At 45.2% G+C, this 9581-nt stretch overlaps 2 protein-coding genes across 2 annotated transcripts; one reads left to right on the plus strand and one right to left on the minus strand.

The window, feature by feature from the left end:
• Positions 1-493: 493 nt before the first annotated feature.
• On the plus strand, positions 494-4151 carry LOC136429200 (polycystin-1-like protein 2). Its single transcript, XM_066419077.1, has 6 exons — positions 494-526; positions 945-1437; positions 2232-2380; positions 2694-2921; positions 3650-3749; positions 3925-4151. The coding sequence occupies exons 1-6, from the start codon at positions 494-496 to the stop codon at positions 4149-4151; spliced, it is 1230 nt and encodes a 409-aa protein (XP_066275174.1).
• A 1538-nt stretch (positions 4152-5689) lies between these two features.
• LOC136429201 (cAMP-regulated D2 protein-like) lies at positions 5690-7366 on the minus strand. Its single transcript, XM_066419078.1, has one exon. It carries the CDS (start codon positions 7364-7366, stop codon positions 5690-5692), a length of 1677 nt encoding a protein of 558 aa, XP_066275175.1.
• Between the last annotated feature and the right edge of the window lie 2215 nt (positions 7367-9581).

Below are 9581 nucleotides of genomic sequence, written 5' to 3' on the forward strand. Positions count from 1 at the left end.
TTAAATCTATTTCACTAACAGAGACGCAGCCTTGTCCAGGAAAGCCGCCGGGTCATGGAGAAGATGGAAGACGCCATCACCAAGACCCTGAAGCCTGGAGATCCGCCCGTCACCCTGAAAAGGGGAGGGGTCACACTGACCGCCCAAAAGGTTTTGGGCTCCGAGTTTGGCGACCAGGAGGTGCGAACAGAGGACGGAGGCTGCTTCCAACTTCCGTCTCAAACGGCGCTTTTTTCGGATCCTGCGGAGCATACACCGGACAGCGTCTCTATCAAAGTAGGTGTTATGTCCGATTCTTCCGTGAATAATTTCATCAGGTTGGTGGATGACTGAATAGCAGAGTGCAAAGCTAGGTGTTACTGGTACACAGTGCACTGAAGCTAGTTTGTGCTGCTGCTAACAATGCAGTCCCAAACGTATTGTTACATTGATAGTAACCAGTAGCAACTAGCCTCAGTGCACAGTCAAACAAGTCAGTATTGCCCTGATGAAGATGACAGAGACAGCCATCGAAACGTCGGCTCCTGTAAATACGTGGTTGTGAATAAAAAAACTTTCCTATTCATGTCCGATTCTTATTGTCAATGATCCTTTCACCTCTCTTCCATTTATGGGAGCAATATTGAAATGCCGTAATATCAACGGATGATGTAACTCAAATGAAGAATATTGCAACTTTCTTGCTCCATATATCTATTTTACATCAGATAACCTACTGCAAACGTCTGGGATGTGTTATCGATGTGTTTTTTATATAGTTATGATGGCTGCAACTAAAATGCACCTTCCTTCGTCGCCACGGCTAACCTGCCACAATCCTCTCAATTATCTTGTTTATGCAAGCAAAATAGTATCTAAAATTACGTTGATCACCAGCAGGACCACAATGATACTATGACAGCAGACTACTGAATGCTTCTAACCCAAATGTTCTTGTCTTCCAGCTGAAGCAGTTTGAAGAGAACCCGTTCACCTGGGGATCCGGGGAACATCAGGTCAGCTCTACCGTCATGGAACTGTCCCTCCAACAGAGCAACAACGACCTCATGACCTTCGACAACCTCACCGAAGACTTCGTCATCACCATTCCCGGCAGTTCCAAACACAAAATGGCGACACAGAACGTGACCTTCGCCTCCACTGCAAGCAAAACCGCAATGTATCATTCCTACAACCTTACGGGCATGGCAGATGGATTCCTGGTCACGATAATACCGTTAAACCTAAGTGTAATCTACGGTGTGTCCGGCAGGTACGGCGGCCGCCCTGATGACCAAAACTACAACGTTTCCATGGAGACGTACGTTCTTCCCGAGCAGTGCGCCCTGATGAAGACTCTGAGTGGCGATGAAGACGACACCGACAAGACAAAGGCAACAATCTTCATCAAAGGGGAGAGGGATCCTGAAAAATACTACGTCAAAATTAACATTTTAGGTCAGCGTTTTTATCTGCTACTTTATGTTGCAACACAGAAATTCCAGACATACAAGATAAAGTGAAGCCGCACACTACATCAATGATGATTTACAAATCGATTTTTTGATGTGAACGAAAATTATACTGAATCAGATGTAAAATTTGATTAACCATTGTAGAACTTGTAGAAATAATTTGCAATTGCTTAGTTGAAGTTGTCAACAAGCGTGAATGAAAACATAGTCATTTTGACACTTCCAATTTCAGTGAATGCACACTAGTACTTTACCACCTATCGATACGGTACGCACTGTGAAATTCAATTTCTGTGAAAGCAGACTTTACCACGTATATGGTGGCATCGTGTAGCGCAATCGGTAGGGCGTTTCGCCCAGAACCGAGAGGTGCCGGGTTCGAAACCACCGGTATGCCCCGATGTTGTGCCCTTGGGAAAGGCACTTTACACTACTACTTTCCTCACTCCACCCAGGTGTGAATGGGTACCTGACCTCGGTTGGGGAAGGTCGCATTGAGGTCACTTGCTGGCGCCGAATGGCAGCCTCCCAGACCCTTGCGACAGTTCCACATAGTGCAAGTGTGGAGCAAATATGTACATGTGTATCTTGTGTATTATGTGATTGTAAACCCTGCAGCAATTCAGCATTGGCTGCCATTGCATGGGTGATTTCGGACCAATAAACCATTTATTATTATTATTATTATTATTATTATTATCTGCACGTCCTGTGCAAATCCATTTCTGTGAAAGCAGACTTTACCGCGTATCGGTACGCACTGTTACCGTCTTGCAGGACCGGTGACCGAGTGTGACGTAGAGGAAGGGCCCGACACGAGGGAGTCAGATGCCGGCGGCTTCTACTCCTACCAGATCCAGTGGGCCCGTCTGAGCTGCCGCTTCTGGAACGAGACCCAGGAAGCCTGGATGACAGACGGTTGTGCGGTATGTACAGTATTGAAATGTTCTTGATGGTCCTTTTCTGCGTGGTATCTGAATCTATTACAGGCAATTCGGAGCACAAATCAAATTCATGGCATTTATACCTGAGCTAGATGTCCCTGCGTGGTGGACAAAGTTTTGCATGGTACAGTTGTAATACAATTGAAACACAGGTATATCTATATGCTCACGGTGTATAAAAGTAACCACAAAAGAAGCGACAATAAACCCATCGCGAACAGCTCATGAAATATTTCAATTAGTATCTGGATATACATCCAGTAAAATGTGATACTTGTGACTGTACTCTAAACAGATTAGCAACATGTCTACTATCAACCAAACCATCTGCCACTGCAACCATCTGACGTCGTTCGGAAGTGACTTCGCCACGCCACCCAACATGTGCGCGGTCGACCTCGACTTTGGGGAGTTGAAGTTCATATTTACAGATGTTGGAGACAACGGCGTCGTCTTGGCAACCATTTGCGTGGTGTTCTGCTTCTTCGTGCTCGCGGTGGTGATGGGGCGATTATATGAGAAGGTACGTTTAGCTATTGATATGGCCCGTTTATGCTACGTTTACATTTGCCGTCTAGTGCCCGTTGGGGTACCGGTGTAGCCCCTGCCGGGCCCCGCGCGAAGACACAAATTTGTCGCGGTGGACTGCCGGTTACCTAGCCTGTGTGCCAGACCACCGCGCTCCTGGCGCTAATCCTTCGGCCGGGGAAGCAACTCGCGCCGCCGCCACAGATAGCACACGGCCCACTAATTATCTCTCGCGCTAGCGCGATAGAAATCAGAGTTCGGCTCCCAAGCGCTCCCAGGTGCCAACTGTATCGACTGCAGTGGCTGTTTTTGTTTTGACCTTCGGACATGAATAACTTGAGAAGGGGTCGATAGATCGTCGTGATGTTTGGTATGTAGGGAGATCAGATGGTGCTTTACATAATCAATGACTGAATATGCAAATCAGGAGCTAATTTACATAACTAGTAAGGAAAGTTTGTAAATCCACTGCAACTCATAATGGGACATGTGGCAGTGTTCACGAAAACAGCTCAGGCCTTGCCTGAAAGCATAAATAAACAGATGGGGCATATAAACAAACAGATGGGACACTCACTACAATCCAAACAGAGGTGTGTGTTCAGTTTAGGCATTTTTGTCCAACACACGGTTGGCGACATAACGAAAAGGGGACAAAATAGAAAGCCTGACAAAAACACCTAAACACGTCAAAAACCAGCCGGACCCACTCCTCTGCTTCAGTCAAGAGTCAAGAGTCCAGACCAGACCGGTGTCTATGAAGACGGCAGGGTCGTCCAACCCACAGACGACTGGCGGACTGAATCATCGTATGAGCCAACCGGTACGGTACGACCACAGCCAGCTACAAACAGCCCGGCATCGAGAAACAAGTACCGTACGATGTCGATAGATCCTCGGTAATGCCTAGTCTCTCAAAGGCGTCCGTTCGAGAGCGAGCCGGTCGAACGTAGGATTAGTCCCGAAAAAACTGGAAATGCACTTCTTTGACTCGTCAGAAGACAGCGAAGATGACTTGGACAAGCCGATCTCAGTGGAGGATCTCCATGGTGACGACCACTCGAGAGCCATGGAGAAAAAGTTCTACGCTATGGTGAAGACCAACACGGAACAACTAGAGACGGTCGACGACTCTCCCGAACAAGAAAAAACCGGTACAGGAAGGCCGTACGCCGGCCGAAAAAAACCCTTCCAAGGTCTTTTAGTTGCTCCAGTCATGGAATAATTAGGAGAGGAAATGAGAAAGAGAGGCCAGAGAAAGAGCAGTGAAAGAGAAGGAGGGAAAGAGGACGTACAAGCTCGAGCAAAAATCGGACCCCCCGAACGCAAAACCCTTCATTGGCCCATCGCTTCCTCCGGGGATGCAGAAGAATGCTCCGGAGAAGAAGAGGGAGGGCTTAACGCGCTATGGACACCAGGGAATGCCCACGCTAGCAACCATTAAGGCAAAAGAGAGAGAATCAAGCAACTTTACGAAGTCTGATACCACAAAGCATGCCGGCAAAACGAAGTTATCCAGAGAAGAGAGCGACTCAAGCTTCTACTCCGATGTCGAATGATTTGTCGACTTAAAAACATTTCGGCGTGGCAAAAAATAATGTCTACACAAATTCGTTCGTCGCTCACGTTTGGTGCTTGAAGTGAAATACACATTGAACATAAAAAATGAAGCGATGCATACTTGAAGCCCTGATGGGAAATTGAATTTAATAAACAAACACGGACACAATACAAATCAACTGCATCTCAAGTCGTAAAAAACCTTATCGCAACTGCGCAGCGAAGGGACGCAACTTTAGCGATTTCAGTAGATGCCAGACAACTAGTTACTACCATTGTATATAGGGCTACGCTGCATGGCATCTAACTGTAAAGTTGTTTTACAAATGGTAGTGTGTGCTGTCAAAAAGTCGATCCACGTTTGTGCAGGTGCAGAGAAACATTCACAGAAGTGTTATTTTGTCAACTACATGCGACTGTGCTTAGTACGTTTTCTTTCAAAGCCTATATAAAGAAATGCTCCAAGAATGAACGTAAACGGCTTGCTTCAAACAAGTACCAAATGCAAGTACCAAATGCCCGCTATTTACAAATATGGCATTATATAGGATTTCATCAATCATTCAAATTAAGTCTTCGTTTGCTTAAACGATGTTTATGGATATTTCCCAGTGAAATATGCCACATGTTTGAAAGTCCTATCATTGAATGTCGATGACGGTTAGAAATACAGGTAATAAGATACGCAATAAAACAGTTACTCAAGCAACTGGATAGATTTTGGAAACGCAGTGGATTCATATAATTTCATCAAATATACACATTAGTTCCTGTTTTCTATAGTTAGCATCTCACTAAAATCTATCTCGAGATACCATCATCATCATCATTCTTTAAAAAATCCTGTCATTTACCAGTATAGTATCATCATTATTATAGCATGTTTTCATCAATCATTCAAATGAGGAAAAATGCAAATTTAATACAGGATTTCAAATTGATGATAATTCATTCAGGCATGGTTTTACAAGTAATGTTTCCCGTTACATCTATCCTGTGTAGCCTCCTTCGCAGACTTCCTAGAACGGCGGCATATATATGGGGGGGGGGGGGGGGGGGGGGCACACACAAGGGAGTTATGTAGCCGAGGGAGTTGTGTAGCCGAGGGAGTTGTGTAGCCCCCCCCCCCCCCCCCCCCATATATATGCCGCCGTTCTAGGAAGTCTGCGAGGGAGGCTATATCCAGTGCGTAGCTGGAGGAAACTACGGGTAGAGGTTCTCCTCGTCCCAAAAGTCGCACTTATCTCGTAGGTAGCCTTGACCAACGCTGTTCTTCGGAACATCGAAGACCAGGTTTGTATAGTTCTGGGCAGATCCGAAGGAAGGCCAGAGCAGGACTTGATTAGAACGAAGGCTGGTCAGTCGATTGCCAGGAGTGTTGGGGTTGCCGGTGTGAGCAAAGTTGCCGTAGTAGTAAGCCATGGAGTCGGCTAGGACCTGCTCTTCGGGGGTGAACTTGTACTGACTGGTTTTCACTAGTGAACTGGACTGGAACTCGAAGGCTAGCTCAGTGCCATGACAGACTTTGCCTGCACAGAACGGGAACCTCCTCCAAGCGTCATCGTTTCCCGGTATGGGGTGAGCAAAGACATACATCCATGCGTTCGAATGCCCGTTCTTGAGAGCACTCTTGAGGATGTTACGGGTCGGGCAGGAGAATATGAAATGGGTGGCCAGTGTTGACAGGATTGGACGCTCGTCGCCTGTATTGGATGGTGGGTACGTCTTAAGAACGGAGAAGGCTGACGTCTTAAAGATGGCAAGCATTGCTTCTTGATATCTAGTTGTTGGTAATGGTGACGAAAGGCCTCCATAGATGAACAGAGAGCCTTCGTCTGTGTTTGTACCGATGATGATGGGCTTTTTCTGAAAATTTCCAGTCGAGAAGCTTTCCACCATTTGTCGACTGATCATGTCACCATCCACGATCGGTCCCCAGGGTTCGGCTAATTCAATTAAGTGGATCGGATTGACGAGCTTACTTTGAACTGCTTGCTGGGCGTGAGCGACTTTTGAGGCGTCCGCTTCTCGCAGGCATTCCATGTCTCCGACTGAACAGTTCAGGATGGCAGCAAAGTCGTTACCAAAGATGATAGCTTCCAGCTGACTTCTGAAGTAAAGGCCTATAGGTGGGCTGGACACGATGGCTTTGTGGAACAGTTTCTCGCTTCCTTCGTTGACCAGGTGGAATAGAACGGAGTACGCTCCCGCACTTTGCCCAAACAGTGTGACTTGGTTCTCGTCTCCACCAAAGTCTCCGATGTTGTCCTGTACCCACTGAAGCGCTGCTACTTGATCGAGGAGGCCATAGTTGCCCATAGCGGCGTCTTTCCCAGTCCCTGCCCTGAGGAAGCCCAGAGAGCTCAGTCTGTAGTTGGCTGCCACAACAACACAGTCAGTCTTGTTGGCAAAGAATCTGCCATCATACATGATACCCATAGCAGAGAATTCAAAGAAATTGCCTCCATGGATGAAGATGAAGACCGGTTTCTTTGACTTGGGGCTGGCAGTGTTCGGTACGAAGACGTTAAGGTAAAGACAGTCCTCACCTTGAACCGTCTCGGGGGCCGGAGGGCATTGACCCATGTAATCCGGGTAGTTGGGGCCGCAGGCTGCCTGGATGCAGATAGGACTCCGTTTAGTGGCATTGTAGATGTCAGGCGCCCATGGCTTAGTAGGCTGGGGTGGGCGCCACCTTAGGTTTCCCGTTGGAGGAGCTGCAAACGGGATACCGTAAAAGGTTTTCCCCTCCTCGACAAAGATTCCCCTGACAGGGCCGTGAGACGTCTGGACGACCGGACCATCCGAGGCACCACTTCCGCAGACACCACAACCCAAAAGTACCAGAACTACGAGCAGCTGAAGAGACAGGGAGGCCATGGCTGTGTTTTATCCTCAAGTGTGCCAGACTCTGTGAGAGCTGCCCGTTTCCAAGTGGGCGTTGTTCCTACCTGTTGATTAAAACAGTTAATGATTGTCGGCATGACAGATTATGCAAATGAAGTATCTTATCTACCCCCTTATGATGCATGCACGTGTGCATCATGGCTCCTAAAAGAAAAGCTACTGGTTATTCAAAACAGAAGCGTGTTGTTACGGAGATGCATTGTGACGTTTCCCCCTTAATTGTTGGCTTGTTTAAAGTTTACATTTTTGTAATTATGGTAATGTTAGGTTGCTTTCAGCTGGTTGTGTGGAGTGATGATTCGGTGATGTGGTATCCAGGTCATGTCAATAGACCACGGTTTCGTCGCTGGCCAATTAAAGTGTGCCTGGTGTGAGTGCGGTATACATAGGGTCAACCCAAGCTTATGAAACACAGGTTACGAATTGTACTTTGGTCAGAACTGAAGATTCGTATCATGAGTTTACGTTTGCAGTTATTTGACCCCAGGCGAGAGATGGTGTTTTCTTGTCCCACCTAGCTTGTATGGAACTTTTAGGGAGATACTAGACATGTGGAAGATTGAAAAGGAACATCTGCAACGTAAACCTGCCGTAAAATAGCAATTTCCCACAATTGCCCATTGTTATTTAAACTTACTATGGATAGAAATCACACAAAAATTAATCTTGAAAATATGACTTTCAATGCCCTAATATTAATGACAATAGTTTACTGCAAATTCATGCCCGTAGGCTAATTGCATGTTGACAACAGTGTCGAAATACAAATGTAAGGTAAAACAAAAGGTATACATGTAATACAAGATCATTCTATATTGCTATTCTATAGTAGGTTTCTATATCTACGGTACTAATGCGGGGTTTGATTTCTTCTCTGAAAGCAGTGGGAAATAAAAAGTTCCACACTTTCAATGATGAGGGGGGGTGGAAGATTTCAAAAAGAATATGAGTTTCTGTGTATTTCTTAATCTAGAAAAGTTTTTGGAGATTTCGGATACTTTCGTGAATAATCTGTTTCTTTCGGCTTCAAATTCGGGACATTCGCATATAAAGTGTATTTCATTTTCCACTGCTTTCGTTGCACACTGTTTAGGTTGCCTTTAAGCTCGTGTACACTGAGTGCACGGGAGGCATATGTTACTGTCTATGGAAGCTTGTGAATTTGATGTATAAAATAACACTAACCTCTACATCGTACATATTAACAGAATGTTGAGATAAGTAGAAAGACATTTATTTCTGTTAGGCACACAATACAGCTATACTGCCTATAGCGAAGGGTTTGGACTACTACCTCCACCGTCACTGCAAGTATCTGTATCTGTATCTATATAGCCGGTGCAACCGCCATTAGGCGTAACACACCAGCTAAAGTATGTATTATTTTATTGTATTATTTCTTCAGGTGGAAAGTGCCCTAACAGTAACATGTGTAACATGTATAGATTGTATGAATCAAATTATAAAATATCAAAATAAGTTTCAATAAGATTTTGTATGATTATGTTTTAAAGGGGCTGTGTAAGGACCATCAAATTAAGCTGAAAATAACAGAAAAATAGGAACTGCAGAAGTCATCGGTTATGAAAACACCTGTGCACCTGTGCATACCGGAAACAGCGTTTACGAGCAACTTCTGGGCGCCATTTTTGTAGGTGACTGTGACCTTGCTGGGATGCTTGCACACAAGTCAATGCAACTTTGTAATTTTGTGTCATGTAGATATGAAATAGACTATCGTATTGGAAAATAATGGTTACAAACACTACCACTGTAAACGAAACATGAGCAACAATTGGGCAATGCCTGACACCTGATATCCCATGTGCCATGTTTGGGCAATACCACCGTTGACCACGATAGCGGAAATGTCCAGCATGTGTACGGAAATATTGGCCTTCTAGTTTAGTTTTAGGTATACTTATCACGTTGATGGTTTGTAGGTTATTCTGACGTGTGATATAGTTCATCTGCTCGAGACAAACAATAGATAAGTGTGGTAGATAACTGCTTAAGAAGGAAGAATACGAAACAAATGGGCGGACATTTCTGCCCTAGTGACTCAGACTGTGATTTATGTTGACCGTAACTACATGGTAAGTTCATATGATGCAGAAAACTACCTTTGATTTACTTTAAAGAAGTATACTTTGCCTGTCCATATGTCTGATGAACACGCCTTTTGATG

The sequence above is a fragment of the Branchiostoma lanceolatum genome, chromosome 3, assembly GCF_035083965.1.
Source record: "Branchiostoma lanceolatum isolate klBraLanc5 chromosome 3, klBraLanc5.hap2, whole genome shotgun sequence".
Taxonomy (NCBI): domain Eukaryota; kingdom Metazoa; phylum Chordata; class Leptocardii; order Amphioxiformes; family Branchiostomatidae; genus Branchiostoma; species Branchiostoma lanceolatum.

Coding starts and splice junctions, on each gene's coding strand:
- LOC136429200 (XM_066419077.1), top strand. CDS start 494: ATGACAGAGACAGCCATCGAAACGTCGGCTCCT. Junction 527..944: donor CCATCGAAACGTCGGCTCCT/GTAAATACGTGG, acceptor CTTGTCTTCCAG/CTGAAGCAGTTTGAAGAGAA. Junction 3,750..3,924: donor ATCATCGTATGAGCCAACCG/GTACGGTACGAC, acceptor TTGACTCGTCAG/AAGACAGCGAAGATGACTTG.
- LOC136429201 (XM_066419078.1), bottom strand. CDS start 7,366: ATGGCCTCCCTGTCTCTTCAGCTGCTCGTAGTTCTGGTACTTTTGGGT.